Source organism: Phoenix dactylifera, unplaced genomic scaffold (assembly GCF_009389715.1).
Source record: "Phoenix dactylifera cultivar Barhee BC4 unplaced genomic scaffold, palm_55x_up_171113_PBpolish2nd_filt_p 000112F, whole genome shotgun sequence".
Taxonomy (NCBI): domain Eukaryota; kingdom Viridiplantae; phylum Streptophyta; class Magnoliopsida; order Arecales; family Arecaceae; genus Phoenix; species Phoenix dactylifera.
This window is the reverse complement of record NW_024067684.1, coordinates 1,057,841-1,074,003: the sequence shown is the minus strand read 5'-3', so window position 1 is coordinate 1,074,003 and position 16,163 is coordinate 1,057,841. Positions and strand designations below refer to the sequence as shown.

The 16,163-nt window shown below is 36.4% G+C and overlaps 1 protein-coding gene across 1 annotated transcript; it reads right to left on the bottom strand.

Moving 5' to 3' along the window:
- Positions 1-1,470: 1,470 nt before the first annotated feature.
- LOC103718001 lies at positions 1,471-14,824 on the bottom strand. Its single transcript, XM_039116554.1, is given in 5 exon segments — positions 1,471-1,482; positions 1,545-1,970; positions 1,972-2,268; positions 2,360-2,495; positions 14,514-14,824. Coding segments are annotated over 5 exon segments (948 nt in total). The 5' UTR covers positions 14,591-14,824.
- Positions 14,825-16,163: the final 1,339 nt, after the last annotated feature.

Sequence of the window (16,163 nt, the reverse complement as noted above, 5' to 3'; positions counted from 1 at the left end):
CTCCAACAGGTCCGATCGACCGTGACAACTCCCTGGTTCCGGTCTGATTCGGCCCCGTTCTCCACTACGCCATAAATGGGCCAAATCGTGCCCAATTATCACAGACAGGGACAAATCCCCCGGTTACCTCCCAGGTAACGTAATCCCCCCCTATAAAAGGAAACCTGGGAGAACCAAGTGAGGGGAGAGAAGAACAAAAAACGGAGACAGATCCCCGGGACTGAACCCGCCGGGAAGCACAGACGCAATTGAGGACATCATCCTCTTCGTCTTCTTTATCTTATCCAAATGTTCTTGCTGTCTTCTCCATATACTCTCTTCCCTACTCTCTCCACATACTTGTCCCCTCTGACTTAGGCATCGAAGGGCCGGAGCCGGGGAGCCCGGCCACCGGTTTTCTTGCAGGACTTGCACACCCCCCCCCGCAGCAGAGGACGCAGCCAGCCGGCGCACCGCCGTCCGCCCCTGTAGCAGCGGAGCTCCTCCTTCCCCGGCTTCGCGGCGGCCCCCGGGTCCAATTTCCAGCAACACTAATCTTAGCCTAAATCCCATCTGTGGGCCTATCTGGTCTGTTGGAAGAAAAAAAGACTCATGGAGGTCTTTTTCTTCCCCTCCCACAGGATTTGGGTTGGGAAGGGTATTGGGTTGATACAAGCCTACCCAGAATACAATGCTCATTCCATGAATTGAACAGAAAATCCAGCCGAATCATGCTGGATTTCCCAAACAGGCCCTGAGTAGCATGGCAGAAAACTAGGAGTGTGTGTGTCTGTAAAGAAGGTGCATATGCAGATTAATACAATCTTGCTCCTTCAATATTTGTAATCGTCAGATATTAGTCATGTTGTGTTTCTTATTTGTTTTTGTTTCTAATGTCAACTAAAAAATATGCATGAACATAGTGTACTATGATTTGGATGAACAAAATTGATCTTCTAAATTCAAGTCTGAAAGCATGTAAAAATATTGCTTATAGAAATCTCGGGATGCAGAGGACTATGTTGTCAGGAGAAGCACCTGATTGTTACCTTTTTTTGACAAAGAAACACAAAAATGGGTCAAAGACATCCTGTTACATCCTGTTTCACTCAAAGCATTCCAATAGGACTATGTTTTGTTTACTTCATGCATGCCAATTCATGACATATAAACATGGCGGTAGCTAGCAGACTGAAGTAATTACCTCATAGTTTGCTGGCTATTAGTAATGCGATAGAAGATAGGACCAATGCCACAAGTGAGAATCCACATTCTGCAGTCCACTGCAGTACACTCCTAATTTTAATTTCCAATGATACCCATAGACAACCAATTACATAGTTAAACTGGCAAGTTCATTCTCACCATCAAAAGTGGATATCATATTTCACCACAATCGATTGAATGCAAGTACAAGATCCTAGCAAATTTGAAATCCTATATCTGGGGCAAGTTTATTTATTGCACCAATTCAACATCTACATTTTACAGTTAATCAGTTCCCTGTTATACCATAAAATATTACTTAAATAATTATACATCCAAATAATGGCAAAAACAGATACCTGTTCAGCTGGAGAAATGCTGACTATGGAAGGCGTCATTCTTAGTTCAGCATCCACTGCCTCTCCATCTTTCCTCCTCTTTGTGAAGCTCCCTTTACTATTATTTGCAAGCCAGAAATTCCTCAAGAATCTCCAAAAAGATCTTCTCAGCCGGTTCTTCTGAGGATAGCATTTTCCACCTGGATCACCAACTTCCAAATCGTATGCCCCCATGCCAGCATTTACCTCCCCGCACTTTACTTCTTTAAAAGAACCCTGGATGGCAGCTGGTGTTCCTATTTCTCTTTGGGAATAGTTCAATCCAACTTTCCGTAGCATATTATCCTTTAAGGAATCATAACCATGGTTTGAATATTTCAGACCATTCATTGGCAAGAGTTCAACTTCTTCAGTTTTAAGCTCAACTATTGCATCACTGTCTGTGGTTGAATCAAGAAAACCTTCTCATAATGCTACTTCCAGAGTCATAAAGCAAATGATGGCCCCTAGAATCACCCCCAGAAAGAAACAATGCTAATCCGTCTGTATCTTGTTCATTTAAATTCATAGATTCAAAATTTGTACTAATATCTTCCACTGATGAGTCCTCCACACTTCTCTCCACCTGAAGTATTTGTTCCCTTATTGCTCTGATCAATTGTCTGAATTTAAAAATTGCATTTTTCCTTGAATTTGACTGATCAGATAATGCAGCTAAATTTACTGCCCTGTCAAAGTCCTCCAACTAATTGATGGAGAAAAAAGATCCAAATAAACTCCATGTAGTCAACAATTATGCATGATAGTTCAAATCTGAGATGCTCAAATTGTCTTACCTGCCATCTGGTTGTCTCAAGAGCAGTAACAAGATCTCTCCTTTGATATCGTACCGAACTAAGAAGCTTGGTATCTGAAGGATCTCCTTGCAGAAGTTTTTTTTCATGCAACAGCATCCGGAAAACTGACTCCATCCTGAACATTCAGCAAAGAAATCTTTTTTTAGTCATGAAAAACAGTGCATGAGTCTAGGCTCATGAAAAAAATAAAAATTGCTCCCTTAATGCCTGCAATGCATGCTTGTGAACCCTTAAAGAAAATTGAGGTTTCAATTATTCAAACCAATGACTTCATGCATGATAATGAGGAAAAATTTAAGAACATTAACAATAAAAGGATAAAGAGAATGAAAGCTGAAGAAAACTGCTAAATGACAAATTCAAATAATTGGCTAAAGGGCCTTTTCTTAAAGGTTCACTTGCTGCCCTGAGTTACCTTTTTCTTATATAATTACATAGCAATTGGAAGCCAAGCTTTGTAGTAAACATTCCAGCTTATACAGAGTTAACAAGATGTTAGAGTGTTATTTAAAAAATATGATCTAGAGCATTTTATTAATATCAATGTCAAGGTCAACCTGTGACATCTGATTTTCCTTCAGATCCATTAATATTGTATATAAAACTCTAATAACATTTCTTACTGTTACATGTAAATATAAGAGTACAAAAGGAAAAATTGCTTTGTTTAGTTTTTACAAGAGATTGAAGTAGATGGGCATCTTGGTGAATGGGACAGATAGCAGTATAAAAAGAGACCATAGTGGATGTCGTGGAATTGAATATTTAAGAGAACGGAAGTACTAGTAGGACGATAAAGGAACTTCTTTTTTCATTTTCTTTTTCTTGGGGCCAGGGGAGTGGAGATGGTAAGGTTGGGAAATCTGCTTGGCAGAGAAAAGAGATACATCTGGAGCAGCCAAGACATTGAGAAGGTACTATGGCATGACGAGTTTGTTGAGGAGCATAATTGTGGAGGATAAGTGAAGAGGTTGTATTAAGATGGAGTGTCAAAATGCTCCTAGCTGAGTCTTCATCCAATAAATTGGTAAGTAATGAGGAGTTCTGATAAATTCTTCAGCTGCAGGAATTCCATGAAATGTTATAATTACATCATTCTTGTTTTACTAGCAATATCCAAAAAAAGGGGAAAAAAGGGTAGTTAACTCATCAAATGGCATAGAAATTTTTTTTACACTAACCTTTTTTCTTTACCAAAGGATTAACCTAACCATCTAAGATACCATATACAAGAAAGGAATCAGATTTTCTTTTAATTGATTGCTATAAGCTTTACCATTGCAATCTGCAGAAGAAATTATAGATTTCTTGTATTGACACTACAGGACAAGTTGCAGACAACAAGAAGAAACACACTAGAAAATAAAGGAGAAAAATAAGAGAAAAAAGAACACTAGTGGTATAGGTTGTTTGGCATCTTGCCTATGTCCATGGGGAGCACAAAGAGAGAATTTCTATTATTCAAGAGAAAGTGCAGAACCTCTGAATCCAAATACAAGACTGCCATATGGTGACATTCAACCCCTCTCTTGTTACAGTAGATCTCATACAAGATCCTGACAAGCCTCTCGTTATACAACCTTAGAAGAGTAGGAGCTTACGTTAAACCAAGGCAAACTTCTATAATATAGGATTAAACCACGGATTAAATCCTTTGCATCAGTCATTAGATCCTCAAAGCACAAGCAGGCTGGAACTTATACTAAGTTTTGTTTGCCGGAATGAGGACCGGAATGGAATGGGAAACATCCAACTTTCTCCCCATTCCACTGTTTGGTATGACAATAAACAATGAAATCACATTTTCTTTGGAATCACCAATCCTTCATTTTGAAGGAATTGATCTACTCTTAAGTGGGAGTAATGGTCATCTTCATGACAGTGGGAATGAATGATATTTTACTAATGAATTAATTAGCAATATTATGATACAAAATATCAACAAATAATATATTTGATATGAGTTAATTTTTGGTGATTACGACATAAAATAAAAATAAATAATTTAAATAATATTTAATTATAATTTTTTATTATTAGAAAATAGTTATAGTATCGAGTAGCAAGTATTGCAATATTATATCAATTGTCACTTAAAGATTTACCAGGTATTATGTACTAAAAATTGAACATTGTGCAATGTAGAAAATAAAAATATAAATATAAATGATGAAAATTAAATAATAAAAATAAAAATATATCAAGTTAAAAATGTAAAAAATAAAGAGCAACAGGATACTACATTAAAATACAAAAGAACATAGAAAAGAAAAATTTTCGTCAAGAATTACAAGTATGAATACAAAGAGGAATAAAAATAAAAAACAGATAATAAATGTAAAATTAAATTGAAAATATCAAATATAAATAAATATTAATATAAATAAAAAAATTGAATTAGCTAACCCCAACTAGTTTGAGATTAAGGTTTAATCGAGTTGAGTTTTAATATAAATAAATTTAAATACAAATAAAACAAAAAGTATTAATACAAGATTATAGGAAGTATAATAAAATTGGGTTATTATAATGGCTGCCCATAGGATGATTATTTTAGCCACTACCCATGCAGCTACAACCTGGATGGGTTGGATTAGGTTGAGGGCAATCCCTAAACCAACCCAACCTCTAAATCCCTCAATCCTAATGTAACCCAACTCAAACTAGTCTCAGATTAGAATTTCTCTAACCCAACCCAAACCCATCTTATGCTAAATTCGGGTTGGTCATGTTAGCCAAGTCAGATCAGGTTAGTCGAGTTGAGTCAAATTGTGCCATGTTAATAAATCAAATCAGGTAGAATATGAATTCTAAAATAGACGAAAGGTTTGAGACATTTTTGTTTAGATTAGTATTTGCTGAATTGAAGCATCGATTGTTTATAAATTTTAATGGTACATTTATACATAAATTAACAAGATTAGAGAAATAATTATATTAAACATATAAGTAATCTATATGGAACAAAATTATGAATTTTTTGCTTACTTGTATCAGTTTGAGTTGGGGTTTAGTCGGGTTGGGTAAGGGTCAGATTTGGGTTGGGTTGAACGTCAACTCAACCCAACCCTACTTGAGGTTGTCTTGGGAATTTTGAGCCAAAGCCCAACCCAAATTTATAAAACCAAAACCCAACCAATGTCCAATGAGTTGGTTGGGCCAAGGGAATTCAAATGGAGCCCAATGCAAATTGCACAACTAACTGCCCCTAGGATTTTTTTTACCTAAATTCAAATTCAGATCCTACTAAAATGTCCAGCACATCTAAGCAATCTTAATACGATCTTATTTCAAACTTTTCCAATATTACCCCTCATTATTGATGCACTGCAACCCCCACAAATTACTCTCTTTCCCAAAAAAGTAGCTTCAGATCCTCTCCCCCGCTCGCTTGCTTGCACGCTCGCGCACCACACATACCTATTTGTGCACTCTCCCTTTACCTCCTCTCTAAAAGAAACCTCTCTTTCTATAACAGTGGTCATCAAATAATCTTCATGGCCTAGACACAATAGTGTCTTTTACCATAATAACATGTAAGCATAGGCAAAATATCTTCAGAGACCTACAATGTGATATAAAAGCTTTTGGATTAAAACCTGATGCTTGATGTTTAAGTACTAATGCAGATTATTGATACCTTTTAGAACATTTTGCTATATAATCATATGCATCTTTTCTTATGTATAACCATGGAAATCTTTTTTTCTTCTTTTTCTTTTGAGCTGATAGTGAAAGACCACCATAGATTTCATTAAAAATCATAGGCATTCCCATCTAATGAAAATTTTAAACATACATAAGGTGGCCTTCTTTGAGGTGGGACCCGAGGGCGAGCGAAGTGCTGCAGGATGAGGTTTCCAGACCGGGGGTGAGCCCACCTAGTGAGTGAATGAGTTAGAGAGAGAGAGAGAATGGAGCATCGTGTGGTGAGTTTGGGAGGTAAGATCGCTTGTGTGTTATGAGAAAGAAAGGAGCACCATCATTGTGCCTGTCGAAAAAGCAAAGATGCTACATAATACATAAGTCGTTAAAGAGGGGAAAATTGGAAGAATATCACATTGATGATCTTATTAAATGTTTTCACTTATAAATGAATAGTAACTGAGAAATTTTATCTAAAACCAGGCTCAAAAGGAGGCAGAGGATAAAATGACCGCCTCGTGGGCGATCATTATTATGACCTAATAAAATTATCTCATATTAATCAAAGAAAATACCAAAGGATAAAACGGAAACAAAAATATATTAATAAAAATAAAATATAAAAAAAGAAACTAAAATTAAAAATAATACAAAACTGTGAAAATATAAAATAACAACCATTATAACATTATAATGGTTGTTAGTTAAAAGTTTCATATAGATACAAAAGGCCAAAAGTTATGGTAAAGACTAAAGACCATTATTATAAGATTTAGTTCCATTCCTTAATCAATGATATATTGAGAAAAATGATTAAAAATTGATTACACTCTAAATTTCTATTATAGAAGTAGTTAAATTAAACATGAAAATTAAATTGCTGTTCCTTTTCCATATTCGGCCATTTTGCACCCAAAAAATGGAATCGAATCACAATTCCGATGCCCAGCCTTTCATTCCCATTCCATTTCTTTTTCATTCTTGCTAACAAAACATAGCATTAGACTTCATAGTGCAGAATTAAGGACAAATTTATATCTACATATCATGACTCATGAAAGTCCTTTTTTCTCATTGATGCCCATGATACAAATCCAATGTGTTGGAGGCCATCTATGAAACAAATTGGTGATGCTCTGTTTCTATCCTTTTTGCACTGTGGACCACAAACAGATCCTTACACTCTCTTCTCATGTTATATAAGTGAGCCCTACTTCATCTATTACTTACAACAAAGCCCGCTAAAAACCATGTGATTTTTGTACCAAAAAAAAAAAAGCCATGTAATTTCAAATTCCACCCAAAAAAACCAAACAATTATAACTTTGCCACCAAAAACAATAGAAGACACGATTGCCAACAACTACAACATGAATATAAGCTACTTTGACTTATCTTGGAGAATATGTATTTTGATTCTAATAATAATGTAATAAATTAGTACCAAGATGAAAGAAATTTGTTGAGAAACAAAAGTTTTTCTATTATCTCGATAGCTTTGCAAAATGGGCCCTTATCTCAGCACTAGGATTCACTTTAATATGGAGCTTCAAGTATGATTACTGTAAAGCTGAGAGGGAAGGATAGACTGGTGATAAAAAGCATGATGTGAGAGGATTCTTTGGAACCATATCTAAGCATATTACCATGCTCGGATGAGATTTAAAGGACAATTTGTCCAAGAAGTCTGCCATATTGAGTCTTTTTTTTCTGTTTAATCAAGTTATAATTTTTAATGAGTTGTATTTTAATTTAGAAGCTTTTTATTTATGTTGTGGTACCATAAACAATAAGAAGCACATGACGCTTTTCCTTCCCTCCTTTTGGAGTTGAAGTTGGGTCAACAAGTGGAGGTGTCCAATAAGTATGAAGGTTTTCAAAAAATGAAAAAAAATCCTTGCCAATTTTCTAGGAGATTTACTTCCATTTTTTAGCCTAAATTTTTTCTAGAGAAAGTATTATAAAGCAAGGTTTATCATACCGGTCGGTTTCATAGTATACCAGACGTACCATACCGTACCGATACTAAACTAGTATGCAGGAGTGTATCGTACCAATACTCAGTACGCCTCAACGTCTTATATGTACCGCATACCGATACTGTAATAGAATGGTACCAATATAGGGTCCGGTACCAAAACGACAAACCCTATGATAAAGTCAATAAAACCCAATGACTAGCCACTAAAATGGTCATTATGTGCAGGTTGTGAAAGAAACTGAAGATCTAGGTCCTATCTAGTTCTTCACTCCTCCAGTCTCCTTCTCTCCATTACTTTCTGATTTATATTAACTTTTCTTATCTTATACCTACTGTGCTATTTTCTTATCTTATACTTACCTGTGTGAGTCTCTTTATCTCTTTTTTTTTTCATAGAACACATCAAAATACTGCATAATTCATTCATCCTAGTCACCTTAAACATTTTCATAGGTCAATTATTGACCCCCACCAATCACTCTATCAGCCCTGGATTTAGTTATATAGGATTCTTATCTCTCATAAAAATGCAAATCAGAACAGTTTTGGTCCTTGCAATATTAAAAATTGCCAAAAGAAACAGTTAGTCAAAAATATCTGGCGTGGAATTAATGAGTCTTCTTTGGAAATAAGAGTCATTCAAAGTATTTAATCTTTCAAAGTTTGAGTCATATAATGAGTCTTCAGTCAAAAGTTTAGTTTCCAAGGATTAGTATTTAAATATGAGTCTTTTGTATGCAACTGGCAAAATACTAGAAATACAATCAGTTCCTTTTTCCTGAAGAATTTCGGTTTCTGTTTGCATCCATCTCTATTTCTGACTGTCCAAGGAGGTGGACTCCTACATCCAATTTTCCCATCCTTACTCTATTCCTCCCTTCATTCTTTGTTATCGTTCCTTTATGTGAATAATTCTTCCTGGGTTGCATCAGAGTTGCAGCAGATCCTTCAAAAATAAAGACTATGGTGGAGTTGCTGACACCAAAAGCTAAAAAGTATGGCAAGGCTTCTTCAGATTGATTGGCTGCTAATGAAAGTTTTGACGGACTATGGCAAGATAAGTGCACCACTTATTGCCATACTAAAGAAGGAATGAGACCCAAAAGCTGAAGAAGCTTTTAACAAGTTGAAGCATGCAATTGCCTAAAAACCAGTCCTTGCCTTGCCTGCTTCAACAAAACATTTATGATCGAGAGTAATGCCTCCAGAGTTGATATTGGAGCAGTTCTATGCACGACAGGCAACTACTTGCATTCATTAGCTAGGCTTTATTAACATCTCATTTAGGGCTTCATGTATGTAACAAAGAGATAATGGTGATTGTGTGTGCAGTCACTAAGTGTAGATCATAGCTCATTGATCACCAATTTCAAATAAGAACTGACTGTAAAAGCATGAAATTCCTTCTATATCAGAAAATCATAAACATAGGTTGGGAAAAATGGATTAGAAAGCTATTAGGTTATGACTAGAAGATAGGTTATATGAAGAATGTAGAGAATGTGATGGCAGATGCACTCTCATCTTCCTAAACAAGCTGACATAAATGTTATCTCAATCGCTCTATGTGGTAATTTCAAAGAGATTAGAAGGCAATTGATCGATGTTCCAACAGCACAGAGCATCATTCAAAGGCTGCAAAAAGATCCAAATTCAGTCTCCCACTACACTTGGGACAACATAAACTTACACTACAAAGGTCAGCTAGTCCTAACAACTCAAACTCAATCCTTTCAAAAGAGTTTCATGCATCTCCAGCTGCTGGTCATTCTGGTTTCCTTCGCACTTACAAATGTATCTCCAGGAATTTTTATTGGAACAGCGTGAGAAAACATCAAGCAATTTGTTACAAAATATGAGACTCGTCGGCAAAATAAGGGTGAAACAGTTGCAAGTTCGGGCCTTCTTCAACCACTTCTATTCCAGAATAAGTATCGACAGACATATGTTCATGGATAATATTGTTAAGTTACATGGGCACAAGCTCTAGAGTTTGCGATCAGGATACAGTCTCGCCAGCAACTTTTGGAGAGAACTCTTCCATTTGCAAGGAACCAAGCTAAACATGAGTAGCGCTTACCATCCTCAATCAAATGGCCAAACTGAGATGGTCAACTGGTGCTTGTAGAATTACTTGTGTTGCTTTTCAAGTAATAGACCAAAGGAGTGAGTCTGCTGAGTTCCATGGGCAAAATAGTGGTATAATACCACATGTCACTCTTCTACAAAGACCACTCCACATGTAGCAGTCTATGGTGGAGTCCCACCCTCTATCACTACTTATTCTCATGGATCTTCAAATGTGCATTAAATTTATCACGATTTACATGAGAAAGATCGGGTGCTACAACTTCTCAAGGAGAATTTGCATGATACACAAGCTTGAATAATGAAGCAGCAAGCTGACAAGCACAAGACTGAAAGGGAATTTGAAGTAGGTGATTAGGTCTTCCTTCGACTTAAGCCCTATAGACAAGCTTCCATCAATGTGAGAGCATCTATAAAGTTGTTCCTAAACTCCATGGACCATAAAAGGTGATGGAACACATTGGTCCGTTGCCTATCACCTTGATTTGCCTACTGGGTTCAAAATACATCCAGCGCTCCGTGTCTCAAGCATCAAGAAGTCGGGTGAAGCACCACTTGCCAGATATTTCACCAAATGAAGAAATCAAATTTCAGCCATATGCTATCTTGGATCAGTGATGTGTAAGACATCATGACCAAGCAGTAGCTGAGGTTCTTGTTCAATGGGCTAACTTAACAAATAAGGAAACCACTTGGGAGCTTATCATTATCTAGAATAGGAGTTTCCAAAATCTAATGCAACTCAACCTAGAGGACAAGGTTGCCTTGAAGGGTGGGGAAATGATATGTTTCCTATTCTAATTAGGACAACACCACAGTGATGTCACAGCCACCTCACCATACTGTACATATTTTATTCGAATTTATTTTGCTTTCCTAGTCTTGTTAGAATTAGTCTTTTTTTTCCTTTCAGTTATGCTATCTTACTCTATAAATATCTAAGCCCCTTGGGTCTCTGAAGCAAGCATTGAAGTAATTAAATTTGCCTAAAGGCTTTTGGAGGTCTCATTCCCCTTGAAGTGGTTGAACAATCCTTCTACTTTTCTTCTGTCTTTTTCTATGGTTTTTTTTCTATTCTTCTGCTGAAAATACCATTAATGGAACCAGATTACTATCATTAATATGAAAAAGAAGGAAGTCTGCTGATTAGAAGTTCAAAAAAGGGCCGTGTCATGGAAGTAGCCTTGCCAGAATCATGCTTGTCAAATTTAGTGTTGATGGGAAGATTTAAAAGAAAGAATGTTTGGAATACTAAGGAAATTATGGATGTGCTTGCCATATAGAGAAAAAACACTGCGATAGCATGGGGATTTCAAGACTGGAATTAGGCTTAGATAGGTGGGAAAGATAATGGATACACTATGGGGGAAAGGGGGACAAACTAAAATTATGGGAAGAAATTTTAGGTGAGAGGAGAGGTAAGCAAGTGAAGGATCCTTTCTTTCACATTGACTATGAATCATGATGAAAAGAAAGGAAGGGGGGTAGTCGATCTTAAAAGTAGGGGGCCAGTTGTCCATTTTAGCAAAATTTTGATAAACACTTCATTTTGGTGGTATATAATTGGCTTATCATGACATCCTTCCAAACTTCATGCCTTTTTCTGGTTCATCATTTCAGATTGAGACTTAAAATATAACGAGCTCATTTTGTAGGGGTGTTTCTAAAGGCAGATATCTACTTCCTTCTGGTGAAGGATATGGAATACTGGCTTAGACCATGGAATTCCATCTTGGTCATTATGAAGGATTTACTAGCTTGTGAATTGTTTTCACATATTGTATCATGAAAGGTGTGAATATAGAGGAGTCGAGTGGAAGTATTTGAAAGTCATAGGCTTGACTAGAGTAGAGTTTGGGCCTGATTTGCCTTCAATCTCTTATTCAAGACTGAAGGCATTAGGTAGTAGTTATTGCTACAGACAAGGGCTTTATTTTTCTCCATTGCTACGACTAAGCCAAAAAGGTGAAATCCTTTGTTTCCTCTTTTATTTCTCCTTCATCAATTGGCAAATCATCTCTTTCCTTTTGGTTTACAATAAGTGCTTAATTATCCTTAAGAACAAAAAACTAATCCTGTCATTGCTTTTTAACATTATATATGTTAATAAAAGTTCTCCTTGTCAAAAGCAGATAAAATATTAATCATCATACTAAACAGTAAGAAAGCAAATTCATGTAGAAACAAATCCAAACCCCATTAACATAAATCAACCTAACTTTGAAAATTGATGGCTAAAATGCAATCAAACTCATCCACATATGTAACAAACAAAAAAGGGGTACAAATAAGCTAAAAGAAAAGCTCATCTTCCTATAAGTAGGAGTAAAGAAATTAATTCAAACCAAGCTGTTAGAAGTAAACTATGCATTAGAACTTTTAAGTTCTAGCCCTTGTTGCATCTATATTGCATGTCTTTATATGTATATTCGCCCATTAAAAACTATAATTCTTCAAAACTGATTCAAGCATCGATAGGATAAATAAAATCTAAAATAAGATATACCAAATCTCTATACAGATTGATCAAATAGGAGAAAGAAAGCTCTACCCCCTTCAAAATTCGGAAAAAATCCTAAAAAAATTAAGAATGCAATGTCATGAATTTCAAACTGAATGGACTCTTCTTAGTAGATTCCCTATTCAGATGATCTTCCTTTCCTCAATCCTATCTAAATACGCTTTTTTAAAATAAATCGAAGTCTCATCAAATAATCTCCATGCAACATCTAACTCCATCCTTACGGAGACCTCATCATGAAAGATATGAGGGTCACTGGCATGGTGACCAACTTGCCCTTTGTGCCGATGAACCATGACACCTAGTCATGCATGGTTCCGAATGTGATGGAGACCAAAGTGGTGGTGAGCTCGTGCAAGCATGACGACCAGTTTGGAGCCACCGGAGTGAAGCCGATCAAAGGGCATCAAGAAGATCAACTCAAATTCCAGGATGAAGGAGCTCGACATGAACTCAACTCAGCGAAGGAAACATCGTATGCCTCGCCAGGTAGATCATCCCTTGGATGATCGTCACCAGCATGGAGGTCATCAAGATCGACAACACCCTCGGAATGGTAAAAATTCAATCTTTTCTTTTTGTTCTTTACTTCTTAGAGATTTTGTTCATGGAGGCAAGATTACCGAGGGGTGAGTGGATCTGAGCATTGTTGATGTGTTTTGGCATTACAAGGCCGATGTTTAGGGAAATGATAATATCAGGGCAGAAGGTTGAGCACCTAGAGTTGAAGGCATTGGGGAGGCCAAATGCATTGGACAAGACCATCAAGGCAAAGAAGGTGCATCTGCAGATGGTCCTAGCCTCATCGAATAATATTTTGTTTAATTAATATCTAAATTTATTTATTTATCGTATATACTTCATGAATTTTGCTGTCGTTGGGAATCGATCCGACCCAGGCGCCGAGTTGGTGGTGGTCACTAGAGTTTCCGGCTAGTTTAGCGTCCGAATTGGAGGGATCGGATGGGATCACTACACGCCTCCGCGGCAATGCTCTAATGGAGTTAGATGGCGGAGAAACGATTTCGGGCGGCGCTCCAATGCTAGATCCGACCTAAAACAGCAAAAACAAAAAAGTTTACCCTTTGGAGCGTGTCTGGCGGAGGACTCTCCAATGCCTAAATCAAACATAACTCTCAAGGAACAGGAGAAGGCTTGAAAAGTATAGAGAGGCAGCGCAAAAGAGTCAAAAGAGAACTTATCTGGAGGGCCTCCAAAAATGCAATATATAGGCGAAGGCCAGAACTCCTCGCCGAGTAGTTTGGGGGTTATACGCTGGTTGATAAAGCAACAAACTGTGTATCTTGTCCGTAAATCTCTTCTGCAATTTTGGGTAGCAGAATTTGTTTGGCTATCGTATTTGTTAGAAAACAGCTAGCAATACAACCGAGTTGTAGCCTTCTGTGAAAAGAGTTGGAGATGCAGAGAACTCTCCGCATGCCTTTTGGGTGAGCTATGTGGAATGGATTGAATGTTTAGCCCCACAGCTAGGTGGCGAGCTTTCATTGTCAGCACTGATCAGTTCCAAAGTGTATTAAATTTCTATACTAGTGGGTATGTCGTTAGTGCTTAATATTTTTATATTTATTTAATTTTTATCTCCCTCACAACGCTGGGTATTAAACAAAAACTGCATATATTTTTGTAGTACTACTGATAGAAACCTCTCGATCATTATCTAACGTCCCTGAACATTCCACTAATTATTCAGTCCTCGATGCGTTTTAATTTTATACCAAATTTTGCCCAATTCAAAAGGAACAACCAGGCTTAAAAATCATTAAAACTAAAACGAAAACCAATCCCGCGAGTCATGGACCTAATTCTCCAAGATTTACAACAGAGAAAACCACAACCATCAAAAGCAATTCGAAATTTAAATCACAGGAAGAGCTGACCTATCTGCAGAATCTTGCACCACTTCGGCCGCCGAGAATAAGGGATCCGACTCCCATCTGCTGAAACTCTCCGCCATTAAACAATTCGATCAATAAATTATCGATCAAATAGAGCCCATTAAATTGCCCAAGGATCGAAATCCTCCAGATTGGAACGGAGCAAAACCTAAGTAAAACTTGCTGCAAAGGAGGAATTTTTAGGGTTTCGATTAATAAGAAGGAGGAGGAGGAGGAGGAGGAGGGATTAAATTTCAAAATTATATGGCAAAAATATATATTAAAATTGCGAAGGACGAAAGAGACGAAGAGGGAGGAGGGATGGTGAACAATGGGAAGGAAAAGAGAGGGATATTTTTTGTTTTTTTACAAAATTTTAAGTCTGTTAGTTGATGTAGGACCACCGTGAAACTTGCTGTCGAGAGACCACAACCGTCCGTTTTTGATCCGACGGGAAGGTTCATTTACTCTTCATGACATCACGAAATGGTCACTCCGAACCACCGCTGATTGGATTTGATTTCGGCTCCGGTCCCCTTCGTTTGACCTATGATTGCACGTTGGAAACCCAATTTGGGCATAACAGCCCAGTAGCGAAAGCCATCTAGTTTTGATGGTTATAAAAATATACTTCTTAGTTGAAATTTTCAAAAAAAATAAAAAAATAACTTTAACAACTTCTTTTGAGTTTTTTTTTTTTTTGGATCTTCTAACTAAAGTGGTGAGATAAAATAAAACTGATCTTTTTTTTATCCCGCTTCTTTCTTTTAGCCATTTGATACGGAATTTCTGTTTCCAGATAATTTCCATCTTTGTTGCAGAATCTAACATGAGAGTTTCTTCTCATCTAGCTTCTCGCAAATAAAACGATTCAATAATATTATAGATACATATATATTATTATAATAATAAATAATAATTATTTTTATTTTATATAAAAATAAAATTTTTATATTTTACAAGAATAAGATATAATAGGTATTTTACACAATTTTTCTAAAAAAATAAATACTCAACTAAATATTAACCACTCTGAAATATACCACTTTTCCATAACCAACCAAATATGCAAAAAAAAAAATTTCTAGGCATCATATTTTCAGAAAGGCAAAGTGCTTTTTCGAACCAATAGAATTCTAAATATATATTATATTTCTACAATTACATGAATTCAAATATGATGGTCATATGCTTGATATGAGTGTTTATGGCGCTAGATTTTGCCTCTGATAATGGTTTATTACCGTATATGTTAGCACTATTTATTCGAGGATTATATTCATTTGTTGTTCATTTGCAAGATATGCATGCTTGTGGCACCAGCTAGATCCTGCCTGTGCTAATGGTTTATTGTAGTAGATTTTAAAAATATTTATTCAAGGATTATAATCATATGTTCTTAATCCTACGATCCCATTGATAATAATTGTTTACAATAGATTCCAAGACATACTGTTTATTCTAATTTGTAAAGTATGTTTGGTAGATGGTATAAGCATGATAATGCCTTTATTATGTGGTCACGTTTCAAAAACTATTTTTTGGCTAGCAAAATAATCTTATGCATTGTGGAATGAGCTCTATATAATTAACCAACTTTGAAACATTGATCTCGAGCCCCCTACAATGTAGTCAGATCTTGGTAAGGAAATA